The sequence below is a fragment of the Ptychodera flava genome, chromosome 10 (assembly GCF_041260155.1).
Source record: "Ptychodera flava strain L36383 chromosome 10, AS_Pfla_20210202, whole genome shotgun sequence".
Taxonomy (NCBI): Eukaryota; Metazoa; Hemichordata; class Enteropneusta; family Ptychoderidae; genus Ptychodera; species Ptychodera flava.
Genome location: NC_091937.1, coordinates 42,471,632 through 42,489,756, shown reverse-complemented (window position 1 = coordinate 42,489,756; position 18,125 = coordinate 42,471,632). Strand labels below are relative to the sequence as shown.

At 38.6% G+C, this 18,125-nt stretch overlaps 2 protein-coding genes and 1 long non-coding RNA gene across 4 annotated transcripts; 2 read left to right on the top strand and 1 right to left on the bottom strand.

Annotated features, from left to right (window-relative positions):
* The first annotated feature begins 5,468 nt into the window (after positions 1-5,468).
* On the top strand, positions 5,469-6,113 carry LOC139141670 (melanopsin-B-like). The gene has a single exon (XM_070711255.1). The coding sequence runs from the start codon at positions 5,469-5,471 to the stop codon at positions 6,111-6,113; it is 645 nt and encodes a 214-aa protein (XP_070567356.1).
* A 4,592-nt stretch (positions 6,114-10,705) lies between these two features.
* On the top strand, positions 10,706-11,137 carry LOC139141669 (mid1-interacting protein 1A-like). The gene has a single exon (XM_070711254.1). The coding sequence runs from the start codon at positions 10,706-10,708 to the stop codon at positions 11,135-11,137; it is 432 nt and encodes a 143-aa protein (XP_070567355.1).
* A 1,064-nt stretch (positions 11,138-12,201) lies between these two features.
* LOC139142847 (uncharacterized) lies at positions 12,202-18,093 on the bottom strand. Of its 2 annotated transcripts, XR_011554485.1 has the most exons (5): positions 18,079-18,093; positions 17,480-17,568; positions 14,107-14,215; positions 13,555-13,633; positions 12,202-12,623 (listed from the first exon to the last, which is right to left on the bottom strand). It is a non-coding gene; the product is annotated as an uncharacterized lncRNA (long non-coding RNA). The 2 variants fall into 2 exon arrangements; XR_011554484.1 differs by lacking the exon at positions 18,079-18,093 and having other exon boundaries at positions 17,480-17,584.
* Between the last annotated feature and the right edge of the window lie 32 nt (positions 18,094-18,125).

Here is an 18,125-nt window from a genome sequence, read left to right as displayed (position 1 = left end):
GTCATATAACATTCTATAGCCAGTAGCTGCATGGTCTACATGCCACAGCTAACATTTTCGTGAATTCGCCTGCAAACAATGGGGTTTTCTTCTTATGAACCGCACATTTCAACCACCGCATTATTTATTGAATTTTTCAGCATTTTGCCACAGATCGTATAGGCCAATAATGCATTTAGAATATATGGGCAGGTCCAGGATCTATTTACCCTTTCCGAAACACATGTCATAATCTCTCAGCTCGACCATCTTTATAATTAAGTTTAGAACTTGCTCACATAGTTTCCTGTGCACAAGATTGGAGCATGTTCGAGAAAACGTCACGTGTAAAGCCATGTGCAATGTTTCACCGTGTGTGTGTGCATGACTCGACCCCCTTTGGGGACACGCCATTTGAAAATACTTGGAAACACGTGCAACAGTGCTCTTCTCATTAAGAGCTTTTGTTCAAATCACGCTTGTAGCCTTGTGCCTTTTTCTTTCTGGCACTTCCATTGTAATTGGGGACTGCACAGAAATTCCGGGGTGGGGGTGGTGGTTTTGGGAATGGGTTACCAATTTTTCGAGCAAGCATTTTTAAAGGGTTAAATTTTCCCCTTCAAAACTTACTATATCCGTGTATTTCTCTCTCTTCGTATATGGTGTTCAACATTGACTTTTAGACTGTAGTAAGTTTCTTGAAAATCAATGATGGCGCTCTCTGTACAACTACATGTCAACTAACTTATAAATGAAGGCTAACATTACAGCTGTGATCCCTTTAAATTTTGAATTGCCAATTGTATTTCAAGTAGTTAAAATTATTTATTGTGAAATGTGATCTCTTTTTCATAGAATTAATTGAAAGTTTGCATATTAGTGATTATTTGTAAAGGTTAAAAAGGGTCAAAGGTCAAATCAGAATTTATACGTCAATTCAGATGTTATTGATACGGATTATCACAGTTTTTTTGCGCATGAAATTTGAGAAAAGTCGTTATGTTTCCTGCGTGTGCATTTAATGGAGTCACTTTTCCGCACACCGTTATTTTGCAAAACACCAGCCCTCCTCCTGTATAATTTTTGCCCAGTCCCTTACGAACTTTTTGGTTTTGCATAAAACATGCTATTTAAAGGGCAGTGTGAGTTCTTTTGAAATCACTGGGCTTCGAGGTCGGGCTCAGATGTTTTTTTCTCTCTCTCCTCCATCGTGTCATAACGATGTTCTTCACCTTCAAATGTGAGTATTGGAGTTTTGTTCTTTTAAAGGATTTTGTCAACACTGTAATGTTGTTTGTACGATGACAAAGCGCAACGCAGGAGTGCGAATGCCAACACACATTTCAATTTTTATCGAATCACTCACTTTTGAAATATGAAGATGTAAAAATGTGCCAGGCGATATGATCGACCATAACTGTCATTGTTCAGTCATTAGAAACAGTGTAAAGTTACTGTATTCACGCATTGCATTTTGCCTATCTCTATGGCGACAACAGTGTAGTAAATTACAACAGATTCCAAGATAGCTATCCATGGAAAACTTCGAGAGAGATCTTTTCCTACAGCCATTGATGTGTTGCGCCAATATTTCGTCACGAAGCTCCGTTTCATAGTAGTCGCCCTGGTAGAATGAAAAAAATCAAGACACGTCTGTACGTTTACTAGCAGTCGACCGTTGACGTAAGATAATCTTGGATTTGTTTTATAATTTTGACACAACTATATCCATAAAAAAGAACAGGAAAGAATTTCACGTTGCCTACTACTTTACTGAGTAAGCAGTACCCCAAACCAATAATTTCATATTTTAAATCTCCCGTATATGTAATTGTATGTGCTGTTTTACTTATGTAGCGTGGTTGCAATAATTCCGTTTTCTTCTGTTTGTTTTTTATGATCTCAAAATTTTGAATTACATAACTTTCAAAAAGAATACGTATGTTGTCAATCGTTCTTTCGAAGCATGCCTTTCTAACGGGTACCTTTATTTGAAAAGTGAATTTGCCTGAATCTCTTGTACTCACGACGCATATAACGACACACAGGGTGCGAGTGGGGCTTTTTCAACTGATATATACAATACAGTCCTGATTTCAACACATTTCATATGGGGAGGAGAACAGCTATTGAACACGTGTAAGGCCTGTCGTTAGGAGTATAGCACGTTTTAGTATTACCCTAGGGATTGACACAAAACATCGTTATTTCCCGGGGGCACAGGCCGAATGGTTTATTTCTGTGTTAGGGATTTGACGGTAGTAAAGGGCAGAAGAAGTGGTCCGGTCATAGGGTCCTGGAGCTCCGATGATGATGATGATTAAACATTTAAAAATGAAGAAAAATAAAAATATATTTGGACTCAGTAAAGTTGTTGTTGTTGTTATTGTTGTTGTTGTAGTTGATAGTATTTGCAGAAAAGGACAAATTATGCGCTGCAAAATTCAATACAGCCTCACTGTACACATGGAGGTAAGCTACCTCCATGCTATACACATGCGCTGCAAAATTCAATACAGCGATATTGATGATGATGATGATGATTAAATATTTAAAAATGGAGAAAAATAAAAATATATTGGACTCTGTAAATTTGTTGTTGTTGTTTTTATTATTGTTGTTGTTGTTGTTGATAGTATTTGCAGAAAAGAACAAAGTATGCGCTGCGAAATTCAATACAGCCTTACTATACTATGCGCTGCAAAATTCAATACAGCCTAACTATACATGTGCGTTGTAGCCTAACTATACTATGCGTTGCAAATTCAATACAGCCTAACTATACATGTGCGTTGCAGCCTAACTATACATGTGCGTTGCAAATTCAATACAGCCTAACTATACATGTGCGTTGTAGCCTAACTATACATGTGCGTTGCAAATTCAATACAGCCTAACATTGTTAGGCTGTATTGAATTTGCAACGCACATGTATAGTTAGGCTACAACGCACATGTATAGTTAGGCTGTATTGAATTTGCAACGCATAGTATAGTTAGGCTGCAACGCACATGTATAGTTAGGCTGTATTGAATTTTGCAGTGCATGTGTATAGTATACTATAAAGGCTGTATTGAATTTTGCAGTGCATGTGTATAGTTTGGCTGTATTGAATTTGCAACCCATACTTTGTTCTTTTCATCAAATACTATCAACAACAACAATAACAACAACAACAACTTTACTGACTCCGATTATATTTTTATTTTCCTTCATTTTTAATGTTTAATCATCATCATCGTCACCACTGATCATCATCATCGGAGCCTGAATTCCCTATGGTCCGGTCAGTATGTTTTTACAGCTTGCTACAGGTAGAAACAGAACTCTATCCACTTCGGCCGTAGAATTGCCAATTTCTTCACAGAAAGAAGCAGAAACATCTCCTATACGCGGAAGAACACCCTTGATTTTATCTAGTCTTTGTTATATTGAAGGGCTTTTCAAATTTCTGCGCCGACGGAACGCAAAAGCTCTCTTAGGGCTAACTGGATGAGCTTTAAAAAGTATCATTTTGGATGTGGTGAAAGGTGTTCGTCGCTGAAGTACCGACGTGATATGAATTTTTCCCGCCCTATAGGGAGGTTGTAAATTAAGTACCAGCAGTGAACAGCAATAACTAGATAGAACGAGCCAATGAGGGACAGGACAGAAATTACAGGGGGAAAGCCGGTGTTTTTGGGCAGGGTCGCAATTTTTCTCGCACACAGTTTCGAAAGGTCATGAAATTTAACGCATGCCTTTGGGGGTGGGTCACCATTTTTTTGCGCAACTATTAAAAACCAAGGTGTTGCCCATATAGTGCTTCGTCCAAAAATATCAAATCAAAATACATGGGAGTCTATTGGGCAAAATATTAACAACAAAGCAAGCTATATCATGTACTTTTATATGTGTTTAATAATTTATGTAAATGTATTTTACCTGAAAGGGGAGGTAAAAAGTGCAAATGTGTACAAGAAATTTGATTTGGATTTCATCGAAAATGTTGATTCACTATAGGGCCAACGTGTATAATGGAATTTCACCGAAACTGGGGAACCACTATACATGGGAACCTATGAGAAAAACTGTGAATATATAGTTTGTTTGTTTTTTCAATACAAAACCAGCAGTATCTATGCATTTATAGACGTTTGATAGTTGACATAAAAGTACTCGCTTAAAAAAGGGTGTTTGAAAGAGCAGATGTGAACAACAAATGTGATATTGGAATTTCACCTAAAAGTATCAATTCACACCTCATAGTAGTATAGAGGTAAAATATTAAACATTTCCCTAAGAAAAAAATGCTATATCAGTGCATTTATTGGTAAATATTGCCCAGTAAGGACATATATAGACTGCAATAAGTTGTTTGACAAACAATAATAGTGCTTTGAACAATTAAAAGTCAAACTATATGAAGGTAAACATTACAGCTTTTGTCCCTTTTGATTTTGAATAGCCAATTGTACTGCAAATAATTGATAGAATTATTTATTGCGAAATGTGATCTTTTTCCATCAAATTTCTTGAAACCGTGCATAAAAGTGATTGTTTGTAAAGGTTAAAAGGTATTTGCTGAAAGTTCAAAGGTCAAATGAGAGATTTTATGTCAGATATTATTGAGATGTCTGATATTATTGTTCCTCTGGTACCAAAATTTGCAGTCACCTCCCAATTTTATCCTTGATTTTGAAAGAGACTGGTTGATAGTTTGCTGAGGAAGTTTGAGCAAAAATTTTCACTCTTTCAATTTCGAGGCGCGAACAAGCCAAGGTATCATTTGCGTTGACATGATTTGAAAATATCAAACAAGGATTCCATACTACATAAACTTAAAATATTTCATCTTTTTTTCTATTCTAGACAACAACTGTGATTTCCTGTAGTGGTTGCACTTAATTGGCCGTCGCTGAACGGTGGAGAGTATGAACCCAACCGCGACAGGTGTCTGCAATTGGTAACCTCTTTGGTCTGCTTGTATCCACGTGACCAAAATGCCGGTATCCAAGTGACGATGCCATCGATGTAGTTTCGAAAACATTGCAGTGAAACTTTGGGAAAACTTGCATCATAGAATTGTCTACATCTACACCTTGTCGCCGTCTAAGAATACGAACATGAAGATCAGCTTTTATAACTCGAGCGGAAACGCAGCCGATGCTGCGATGAATTTTACTTCCATAGTCGAAGGTCAAGCTTATTTTAACTCAACGTCATCTCCGGAGTTTTCCTCATTATATGATGCTCAAGTACTCACCATCGCTCAGCCAATACTTTTAGTTTTATTTATCGCCTTTTCAACTATCGGAAACGGTATTGTTTTTGTGTGTATTTTGAAATTTCCCGAATTGCGAAGAAGTCCGCCGTTTTTTTTCATTGCCAATCTGTCCCTGGTTGATTTGTTGACTGCCGTTCTTTGTTTACCACTGTCTCTAATAACATCCATTCATGAGCGGTGGGTCTTTGGAGCGCTGTTCTGCAAACTTAGTTCAACCCTAAACATGGCGCTGTTCATCGAATATCTTATATCTCTCGGTCTCATTGCCGTTGATCGTTTCCTAGCAGCGGTGAAACCCTTCCTCACTCTCGGAGGCAAGGGTATTACCAGAAAAAGAGCCGTTACAATGATTGCAATATCATGGGTTTTGTCATTGTTCGTTTCTTCTCTTGGGTGGGTACATCAGCTTGGAGTGTCAACACATTTTGATTCTATTAGACTTTCCTGCTATCCAGATTTAATTGAGAATAACATGCTGTGGTTATTGTGCAACATCACTCTGTTTGTCGCTATAACGCTCATCATATGCTGTTACACGTGTCTTGTCCTGCGCGTCTCACAGAAGAAACGCGCCTTCGAGATCCAACGGAACGTTAGCGTTAAAAATCAAAAGGGCTCTGGTGTCTTCTTCACGGCGGCGCTCATCCTCGTCGCTCACATAGTCACGTGGGTCCCGTTCGCAATGTTTTTTGGCTGGGTCAAAGAACCGTCTCACAGAGGAGCCGCCGTAACAACATGGATACTGTACGGAAGCGGGTGTGTGAACCCAATCATATATGCCTTGCGTGGTTCCAAACTGCGGAATGTGTTGGCAGGGCGTTTGCGGGTTAAAAGATACCCGACAATTAAATGCCAACAATTGTTATAGATGTAGCGTTGCAGGACATCAGCGGCAATATGATCAATATGATTGGTTTCATTTCATCGTATGCCATTTTTCGTGGAATGTCAGACTGAAACGTCGATAACATCGATGCATTTGGTTAAAACACAAAAGTATATTTTATGTATGGACGATACTGTAATAGTCAGTATTGCAAAGTGAAAACTAAAGAGACTCGAGCTAAGATCCAATTTGCTGATAAAACGGTAGAGAAGGTTCTCGGAAACGAAACTGAAATTTCCCGAAATGGTTAGCAAAGAGTAGCTATCTTTATATTTTTGCAAAAACAAAAGTTCAAAAACCCTCTGCATCACCTTGTTTACTCTTTTTTGCCAAGATACAACTGTGAATTTGTTAGGTGTTCAGTCCGTCATTACATGTAATTCGAATTCTGTGCTGTGAATTTCCTCATTTAGTAACTTCAATGTACGGTATGCAGTTTGTATCACATCGATCCAATATCTCAAGTTTCAAGTTGAGTTGATTTGGAGAGATAACGATGAGAGAAACTGGTATCAGTGAGGCATCTGCCAACATTACATTACTGTGATCATCTAACGGGGAGCGAGAAATTTCTGTCTCATAATTGTCCTGTAATCATTTTTGCTCTGTTCATACGAACACGTTGAAAGAACACAGTATAGAGTACGAACGATTCCCATCGTCTGTCCCAGGGCTGTTCCAGTCCTCCGGGAGAGAGAAAACTACTGATTGGCCTATTGATATTTTCAGCCGTCAAATGACATTCATCGGCCAAGGTCATTGGGTAAATCAGCTCTGTCTGAAACCTAAAATTATTTTATGATTTATGGGATAATAAGAGTCATATCGATCAGTTATTCGTGTCTGTATTATAATGTGAAACACCACATTTGTTAGGTACAACGTGGATATTGGTCTGGTCCTACCGCTGGCTGCGCTTGAGCAGCGCAGCCAGCGGTAGAAATGGGGCAGGGGACCAGGCTACCTGTATATGTGAAATGTTTCTGATAACGTTACAATATCTTGTCACGTGATTTATTGAGTGTCTTCGTTCTTTATTTTGCAAATTTTTAATGAAAAATATATTTTTCCATAAAAGGACACAATGTTTTTAATATTTTTCTTATCGTACAAAACTGGTACATGGAAGTGTTTAAAATTCATCTTGACAATATCGATTTTAAACTTGATCAATGTTTTACGTTTTTATTACATGATCTGTCTACTGACCCTGTCTACTGGAAATACCCCTCTTTCGTTTTGTAATAAAGTTGTAATGGTCTTATATATTGTCCAATAAAATGGTTTTAAAACAGTCAGTATGGTGTGAAAGTTATCATTTGATTGGTCACATTTATCAGCCAATAAAATTACTTTAAAGCTGTCAATTTGGCGTGAAAGTTACCAGTTGGTTATTTTTTGACTGGTTGCGTGATGGGAGTGTTTGAAGGTTGTATGCGCTTTGGAGACAGATATCTCTACTCTCAGACTTTTACAGTACATTTCTGGTCTGCCACTTGTTGGGGCACATTTTGCAACTTTATCTCTTGAAGTAAGAAAAGGAGTCACTGTCTTAGTTTTGTGAAAATCGACAATTTATTTTTTCCATAGAATGAACACATGGATGGCAGCCATTTTTAATAAGAAATATTGGTAAATGTCGGGTAATTTGTTTCTTCAGTAGCAAAATTTGAGCGATGACCCCTGACTTTCATTTGTGAGTAGGTAAGAGAATTGTTGAAAGTTCACTACGGAAAGCTTGAGAAAATGTTTTAAGTCTTTCACTTTCGAGATGCGTACTACCTTAACGCTATTGTACAGCGCTGGTCGCTACTAAGTACATGTAGCACTGAGCATGTCTATTGTCCAAGGCTTTTGCTGCTGCCGACAAACACTTTTGTTTTGCGCCCATGTTCAGTGAGGCCATCATCGCAGCCCTTGACTTGTGATACTTTTAACCACGTTCGTGATTCCAGTATGATACTTTCTTAACATCACTTTTTTTCAATCAGATAAGTTTATGTTTGCATATGAATGACATAATCGTAGCGTCACGTGGAATTAGGCACTCTCAATGACAAGAGTACAGGAAGTGAAAAGTTAATTGATCTCTTGTGTTTCAGTCTTATTATTATCTCTTTGTAATGTTTTATGGTGAGTGCGGTGACTTTTATTTATCAATTCTAAACATAGACATCGCCTCAAAGAACGCTGACTAAAACTGAGATATTGTCATTTTATTTGTGATGTATTTTTTCAAAACATCAGAGGTAGAAAAGACTTTCAAGTCACATGGAAACACAAGGGTGCTGTCCTGTGAGTTATGAGTCAACTTGGACTGGGCCCATCATCAAGAGTTGCTGCTTACACACTACGACCACAGGCGAACAAGACATTAATAGTCTAAAAATATGATATTATTTTCGTAATTATTGAAAATAATAAATCATAGTTATGAAACATTGATATCACTAAAACCGAGTTAGTATTTCATCCGGGTTGAGCTTCCTTTCTGAGGAGCAGCACTCGATAAAAGCGCTGTATGTGTATGAGTTGTGTATGACATAGGCGGCCGGCCCAACGGACGACCAGGGCAGTTCCCTAGTATATTGGACACCTGGCCGGCCGCCTGTCATATACAGCCCATACACGTACACATACAGCGTTTTATCGAGTGTTGTTCTGCAGAAAAGGTAGCTCAACCCGGATGAAATACTATCTCGGTGTTAGTGATATCAATGTTTCATAATTACGATTTATTATTTTGAATAATTACGACAATAATATCATATTTTTAGACTATTAATTTCTAGTTCGCCTGTGCGCGACTGAGTGCTCATATAATTCCAGTCGGCCGTTGGTGTCGCTGTCTGCTGTCATCAAACAAGCAAAACACCTGTTGAAATGATTTCGGTCGTTCCATCAGATCCTTCTCCCCAGGTATATTTCCAATATGATCGGGTCATATGTATATGTATATGAATCTTAAATCCCAACGAGCTAGAGGGGACTTAACTCATATCGGAATAATAATGAGAAAACATGCCATGCATGAGGTGCGGGAGACGAGTAGGAGAAAATAACTGCAAGGCTATGGGAGGTCACATGTATGTAGCTAGGGCGATATGTTTGACTTCCTACAGCACAGGGGTTTCCGACAGAAAGCATCAGCCACCTACTTAACACAGTACATTCATTACTTGTAAATACAGGCAGTCACGTGATACCGGAAAGCGCATCCTCTAACCACAGGGTATTGCAAATAATATTCATCTGAAGTTATCCCGTAAATAAATTTCATGTATTAAACTTTTTATTCTCAAGCCTTACCTGTGTCATGTGTGTACCTACTATTTCAAAGGAAACAGTCCATATCTGTTACCCTCCCTAATCCTCTCCATTAATTTGTTCTACCGATCACCAACGCCAGGGCTCATCGACCTGATCACAGTCCCTGCACCGTGCCCTGGCCAAATAAATCGTTAGCTGAGATGTACCGCTTGTATAATCAAAAAATGTTTACATGAAATTTATTTATCATAACTTCTGGGTGAATATTGTTTGCAATACCTTGTGCCCTAACCACATCGAACGGTGTTTCACAATTTGTCTTTCGCCATGGCTTTGTTCTAGCAAATTCCAAATTTCGCCAAGCCACTGTTTGCCATAGCTTCTATAGTGTGCAGCTTGTGTACACTCGTTTTGACGTCTGTGTAGAAAATGATACACTTATCTCCTTGCCTTAGTGAAAATCAAAATTTAGTGTTTTCACGTGCACGGCAACTGGCCATCCTGAATTCCAAATATAGGGAAAAGTTACAAAATTTGTCTCCTAATGCCATTTTTTGCACGGTGATCCCTGATTTGTATTTTTTATTATGAAAGAGAATGGTTTGAAGTATCCTTGAGGAAGATGTGAGCTAAAGTTTTAATTTACTTTTTGGAGGCGCATATTACCTTAAACTCTTGTAACCACACTGCACATATCCACGCTGCTATATATTGACAGTGTTTTCATTAGTAAACTTCTCGTTGGCTTTTTGACAATGTTCGTCATGGTAAACCATATCTCCATTTTATGAAAAAGGCCATCTCCATTGACCAAACGAATACCGACTTCTGAACGAACTAACGCCAAAACAATGGCCATGCTATCCGGAAAATGCTTCTCAGCAGACCATCAACTATTCATACACAGTCCATGAAAACATCACGTAGCAACGTGACATGCAATCCCGTGGCCGGATAGGTTTTGCACAAGGTCTCTGCCCTCTCCTTCTACCAGCTGAAATTAAACAAATTCTGCTAACAATGCATAATCATCGGAAAGATATCCGGTCACCTTTGTTTAGAACAACTGTTTCTTTTCACCGACTCTAAATATGAGATTTCATAAATTTCAATACCACTAATGGAAACTGGTACCTGTACATCTAGCATTTTGCCTTTAAATTCTTGTCGGCTCTGTTCATCGACGCACTTCGCCGAACACCTTGGTCTTAAGCGCTTGAGGTTTCCAGGGGATTGCCGAATATCAACGAAAAGTCTAGTTACTGTTTCAACCGGGTTGTGGAACACTGTGAAAGTCAGCAACCATGAACGAGACGCGACTGAACGGTTTCCCCGCGCTGAGAACGTCCTTTGTCAATAAGCTGGCCGAATTTCTCCGCGCTATTGACCACATGGACAAAGTCATCATGATGCCAAATCGTCTCTGCGATATGGACACCGACGAAAATGACAATCGTGACACCGGCACCGATGCACCGCTTGGCAGCAAGGATATCCATCACTGTTACTCCATGTTGAAGGAGCTCCGGGGCCAACTGTTGCTAGGAAACAACGAAGAGGTTAGCCGTCCCGGTGAAGATGATATCGGTTTATTTGATTCTTACAAGCGACATCAACAAGGTTTCATGGATTCCATTCAACAGCTCACGGAGGCAGCCATCTTCATCACTCACAGGTACAAGAAAGAGTTCGGTGATTTTGACTCGGACATAGCACCAAAGTTGTTTGCAGTGTGAGTGAACTGATACTCCGAAGCAGAGATTGCAAACAGAGAGTCGGAAACTCGAACAATATGAATTGTAGGTGACAGTGACCGAAAAAATGTTTGCTAAAAATATTTTAACTCTCGCCATTATGGTTTTGTAGTTGTCTATAAATGATTGAGGCTCATCAGATACAAAACTGTACGATCGTTGCCGTCGATGTCCGACCATCGGGAACATGAATTAGTCAAACTGCACCCATGTTGTACTCTCTGATAGTCTTTGAGTTTTGCTTTGTGTTGTGTAAAACAAGGTTACAATATCGCAAGCTTAAGGGACAATGAACAAGTCGAGCTGTATCCATGTTGTATTCTATAGTAGTTTTTCAGTGTTGTTTTGTTATCTCGAGTAAAACAAGATAACAATACTAGTCGTTTAAGAACATTCATTTCTTGTAGCTATGAAAGTATGCAGTTGTGTAGACGCGCAAAGCTTACATCTTTGAGTTGACTTAGTCGATACCGAATCGGATATGGCAGATCTTTAAATCTTCAGGTAACACCACATGATTGAATTCCGATCATTATATCTTGAAAGGATGTCAACTCTTTCTGTGGGACAAAATGTCAAGCAAGACGTTGCGGCTTCCGCTATCACAAAAACAATTCTCAAAAACAGGAAAGTTGTGAAAGTCTGGGGATACAACCTCTGTTGATTCCACAAAAGTGTCAAATCTCAGAACTGGGCGGCAACGTATAAACGTATCCTCAATTCGACCCCTCTCAAAATCAAAGAGTCCCTCAGCAATGAACGCTTTATGAGATAGAGAAACGTTGAATCCCCTTTTCCTTGGAGAGTAACATCTCTACTATCACGAAGGATCCTCAGTTGCTAGAGTTTACAAAAACCGGAGCCAATATACATTGCGTATCCTGGTAGCAACCATATTGAACTGTAGATGCAGCTTTCTCCTACTATCCATGCTGTCTCGGTCTTCCGATATTTTGATTTGATTTTGAGATTCAAACACAAGGACATACAACAGTGAGTCATACGATAGCTCGTTGCTTCCGGCAAGGACAGACAGACCAATGAACTTTCTGGTACCTCGTTTTTATTGCCACAAAAAGAATTAGGAATACAGCATCGTACTTTTTATAGTTCGAGTGGTTATTTCCAAAAACAAAAAAATGTACATCATGCGAGTAACACTATCGTTCTGAATATGAGTTTTGTTGAACCATAATTACAAGAAATTAAATACTTCTAAAGTATATACAATCTTCAATCTATTAAAACCATTCTTACCACATAAAAAACCGAATATTTGCGTCGACTATAATGGCAGATCAACTGAAAATCATACAACATTATCTAAATTACACGATTTGTAATATTGACTCGCACGCTGCAAGCGTTATTTAACTTTGCCCGGCTCAGCATCAGATGTGAGGATGACTTGACCGCTAGTCTCCATTACTTTCACTCTCTTCTTCATCAGCTTCAGGTTCTTCCGTGGCTGTGAAGTGAAAAAAGAAAGATTCTGAGCAATTATGTCACTTTCAAAGGGCCGGCACTCTATGTGTTGTATATGTCAGGCAAAACACAAAATAAATGATGCTTTGATTTTCCTTTGCCTTTTTGATCGGTTCCGGAGTGTCAATTCAAGAAGTATGTGTGATGAACTGACAGTGAAATCATTTTGGTTTTTATTTTATTTTGTTGCATGTGCTTTTTGTGTTTTTCTCTGGTATGTTCAGTATATTAAGAAACATTGACGTAACTATGAAGTGAAAGAGTCCCTTGTGTGTATCGAGCGAGTGATGATGGTTGGGTTGGTATGGAAAAAAAATCGCGAAGTGATTATATGTACCTCTGCTACGTCTGCTTTTTAGTTACAGTGAATGAGTATGTCTGTAGAATCCGTGGCACAATTATTCTGTAGGCTGTTTTCAAGCAGGGATTAAGAGAGAATAGCAGGAAAGAGAAGATACTGTTTTGTGAAAAATTAAGTTATTTCACTTTGCTTTGTTCACTCAAGCTTAATGGTGCACTATGTACTTTCTGGTAGAGGGTTGTGTTAGAAAAGTAATAAGATCTTCAATATAGGATGGGAAGATTTGTCGACAGCACAGACGTACATTTTTACCAATTTTACAAACTTTTAAAAATATGATCTTGAGTGCTTTGTGGTATATGAGTGTTCTTTAAGATAACTTTTGTCTTCACCAATCCGACCAGCAGAATCCGACTAGTAACACTAAGGCTGTGTAAACTGCACAGTGACTGTATTTCCCGCTGGGTGCTGAAAGTACCTTGATAGCATTTGGTTAAGAGGACACTGCACTACGCTGAAAAAGAGGGGCTCGTTTCAAGTTTTCAGCTATTTTCCCTTCTCAAGGGTAGTCATGACTAAAGTGGGTGCAAGGACTGTGTTATGAGTCACCAACCTTCTTCTCCACTGCGTGTATCCCTCATGTAGTGTAGAGGGCGCTGGTGCTCTCCCATCAAACTGCGCGCCAGACGGCTCTGTTGGTTTGAGTAAAATATAAATAAATTAACTCATGCCCTATTCCCGTTCATTGCCACTTGTTTGGTTTGCGCAATGGCTTTCTATCGCCTGCTTAAAATGTGTTTACTTTCAGTCTATTATTTTATATTAGTAACATTCATAGTGTAACTTCTTCAGGTAATAAAAAACATCACACCCGTGCGAGCCAGTTTTCGTACACTATAGATGAAGAATGCATGTTGAAATTCTATGAAATTAGATTTCCCATTGGTTTTAAATCAAATTTGAAAAGACGCCATTAGCACGAACTTGTCATCAAACACTTTCAAAGGAAAAGCTTTAATGTAATATTTTCTGACTCGGAGGGGATCACTTATAGAGGGCGCTTTTATCTTGCGATGAAATAATTATGAGTCTGTATATGACGTGTACTAGGTAACAGCACAGTGCAAAAACTCTCAAACAACAACAGAGAACAAAAAAGACAAACCTGTGGACGTGCTTCAGATGTCAGACTCTGACTGAGTATACAGAGAACCAATCCAATGAGCAAGAGTTTCTGTGATACCATCTCGGTAGTTTATATTTTCTCAAGTTTCCTGAAATAGAGAAAGAAAAACATTTCTTCGGTTTTGATATTAGCCGACCAAGGGCGCAAGCAGCCGAGGGTATTGCAACTGCAACAGAGAATAACATCGCGTACCGTATTTGAACCGCTTTCTAATAACATGTACAGCTCTGATTTAACGGCAAACAAGAATCTCATGGCATTTGAGTTCACACTTGTCAATCGAAAGTTATGCGGACGCAGGTGACCTAACTTCAGAGACTGATGATGCGATCCCCTTTACTTAAATGTCGAATTATCTTTGCACCGGAAGTCTCTCAACCCTCTTTCACCCCCACCCTTCCCCTCCCCATCGTGTTATTGGCATACGAATGCGTCGCCTGGTACATGATCAGAAATAAAAGTCCGTTAAACAACATATATTTAGTAAACACGATTGGAACTAATTTGAGAAATTTGGATTTTCATATTTTTAAAATTTCTCAAAAGTGTTAGGTGCTCTTTGGCTGATTGTTGCAATATTACTAATTACTCATAAAAACAAGTTAAGTGCACAACTTAAAAAGAAAAGCAGATGAGCTTACATTTGCAGATCAGACAGACATTACTAATTAATTCCAATCGTGTTAGTATTGTGTAAGGTCTTTAGTGTGCTACAGATTCCCATAGAGCCAGAGTAATTAAATGCTTTGTTTTGCGTCCACCAAAATTAAAAATCACGCTGGGAAAATTTGAAACACGCAAGTTTTATATTACTGCACTTGATTGTTTCCATGTGAGTAGTCGTTCAAGAATCAAAGAAGAAACTTCTTTTTCGCTTCCATAATTTCCACTATAGTATGACAGGCTGCATGTATGCAGGCATTTTAAGTAAACGAACATTTGTAGGCAGGAAAGTTAAGCGGTAAAGTCCTATTCTAGTACTCCGTTTTCTTTTTGGAGAAAAACCTCATAAAACCTACGCGTGTAGGGACGCAAAATAAATCCGACCCAGGCATTTGACGCAGCTCGCGATTTAGGGACTGGTCAGTTTCTTCAGCCTGGGGGGGGCGGTGGATTCATGGGGGGGGGTCACCCTGTTTTTGACTTTGGTGATAGGGGGGTCACCATGTTTTTGAAATGCCCAATAGGGGGGGTCAGTGTGTTTTTGAATTTTGACACAGGCTCATCATTGCCTAAATGCTAGTGTCAGCCACAAATTTCATCATTCAGTTGTATTTTTCGGCGCGCCCTTCGGGCGCGTAACTTTAATAATCAGTCATATTTTTCAGCACGCCCAACTTTAACATATCAAGCATACATACATCAGAGATATCTGTATGTTCAATATTTTTCAGCGTGCTCTTCAAGCTCATTACTTTAATATATCAGACATTTTTCAGCATGCCCTTCGGGTGCATGACTTAAATATACAAGGCATATATATCAGAGATATCAGGATGTTTCATATTTTTCGGCACGCCCTTCGGGCGCCATACTTTAATAAATCAGATATATCTTGATGTTTGCTACGTGAAAGTGTACCATTATGAAATCTGCATTTCATATGAAAAGGATGACAAATTCCTGATACTTTTCTGTTCTCTCTGTGAGAATTCAGTATGAGAAAGCAACATACACAAATATTTCACAATATATATTTGATACAGTGACTTATTTTAGAGATAGAAAAATGACAAGATATCTTTCCTTCTCATTGATGCAATTATTTTCCTTTGTTTCACAGGTTTTCTGTAGAAAGATGCTTTTTATTAACAAAATAACAGTTAAAAAGGCAGTTTTTGTCATTATTAGCTTTGCTTTTATTGTTTCAATGTTACAAGAAAAGGTCCTCTCAGACACTACACATCAGATTTGGCTAAAAAAGCTCTCTATGGCTCCACAGGAGATTTAATTGGATGGTTGGCAAGTCTTAGCACCCATCAAAGTTTTTGATTCACTGCTTTTTCCTCTTTGATATTAATGATTGACATCCATTTCTGTACAACAGTTCACGACATCTGGTTAAGCAGAGAAAGTGTGAAATACATTCACAGCTTATTCAAAATACAGCTCATTCAAAATGTACCGTATTCAAAGTTTAAGATTCACACTTTGAAATTCCTATCTTACAACTGACATGTCAACTATTTCATTAAAACATAGAATGACTATTTAAATTATAAATATATGTAAAATGTAAAATTATAATTTATATATATATATATATATATATATATATATATATATGTATATATATATATATTTTTATATATATATATATATCTACATTTATGTCACCTTGTTTTCGAATTTAATAGGGGGGTCACCCTGTTTTCAAAATTTGGAATAGGGGGGTCAGCCACTTTTTGACGTCGGCAAAAAATAATCCACCGCCCCCCCCCGGCCGAAGAAACTGACCAGTCCCTTAGCCGCAAAGTACAGACAACTCAACCAATGTAATCATTGCAAAATTTTGGCATTTTCCCGTAATTTTAATATCGGTATGATCGCAGGTGTGACTGTATGGCCCTTGAAAGTCATTATACGCCAGATGAATGGGATTCTCTTAGGTTATGTGATGCCATGACAACATACGTGCTGCTGCCTCCAAAACCACATGCATCGCTTCACTGGTACCACGGCATCTCTATTTCTGGCTCCAAGCAGCGTAGACTCATACCTCGGGAAAGGCTACAAGGTGTGCTTTTCCTTCCAAACAACCACGACTTACTCTACACGACTCTACTCTACGACTTTACTCTAACGGCCGCAGGTTTCACCTACGCTCCCACAATGCTGCCATATGCGATTGTTGAACTTTGTGGGTGGGTTTAACGATTTCTTGGTTGCAGGTACTCGAAAGCTTATTTCGGAACACATATGGACATATGTCAACATGGCCATATGGTCCATCTATTCCTACACGGTCTTCGTACTTTAAAACATGTTCAATGTTTCTCTAATTTCTAACGAAAATTGTTGGACCATAAATTGTTGAGTTCTTTGGCAAGACTTTCCGTCTAACATAAATATCACTATTAGCACACACCAAGGATCGGGATTATTGTAAGTGTCATCTTTTATATCATTGATGATTAAACAAGAAACGAAGACTCATATAAAAAAAATACAAATACGTCCCGATAAAGAATGGAACATGCTAAAAGGCGACTATTCTGTGGGAAAAATACGGGCTTTCACTGCTGTATTTCCGATAACAGTACATCTACAGTTCACCAATCTCCAATCACATTACATAACATTGCATTGCATTACATCGCCATATATTCTATACAATCAATATCATACTTACAGAGAGTCAGTCCAGTCTGCTTGATATCAGTGTACAGATTGAGGTTTCGTCGACAGATCGTCTCCTGTTTTAAAGTTTGCCTCGCCGATCTGTGTAAACACTACAAACAGTCATCCAATAGAAATTCTCATAATGTGTTGATATGCCAAAAGGAGAAAATGTTGGCAAATATGTGATAGTTGCTGGCAGAGAGGTAGAGATGTAAACATTACACAAAAATAGCTGACATGAAAATTATGGACTCGGCGTCGTCGATGACAAATTACGCAAAATTATACAAAATTCCAGCGACATCGGAATCTGAGCTTGACAGAAATGTGCTGGCCTTGTTTCATGGTGGGGAGGGGAGTAATGTCGTCATCTCGGGATTCGTCACATTTTCATTCTTTTGGAACCAACCTCTGTCGGTCAGAACCTTAACGTTTGCAAACTGAACGAACCATGAACATTCCGAAAGAGCGGGAACCAAGATAAACATTCAGCCACGATTACAGACCGTAATTATCTTATGAGCATATATTTTAAAATCCGCACTTGTTGTCCAGAAACTTTCCATATTTTGTGTATTGTAATTCATGCCTTCAAGTTTATATTCATACCTAAACGGAGAAGTTCTAGAAAACCGCTCTCGCTAAACCGCAAACGT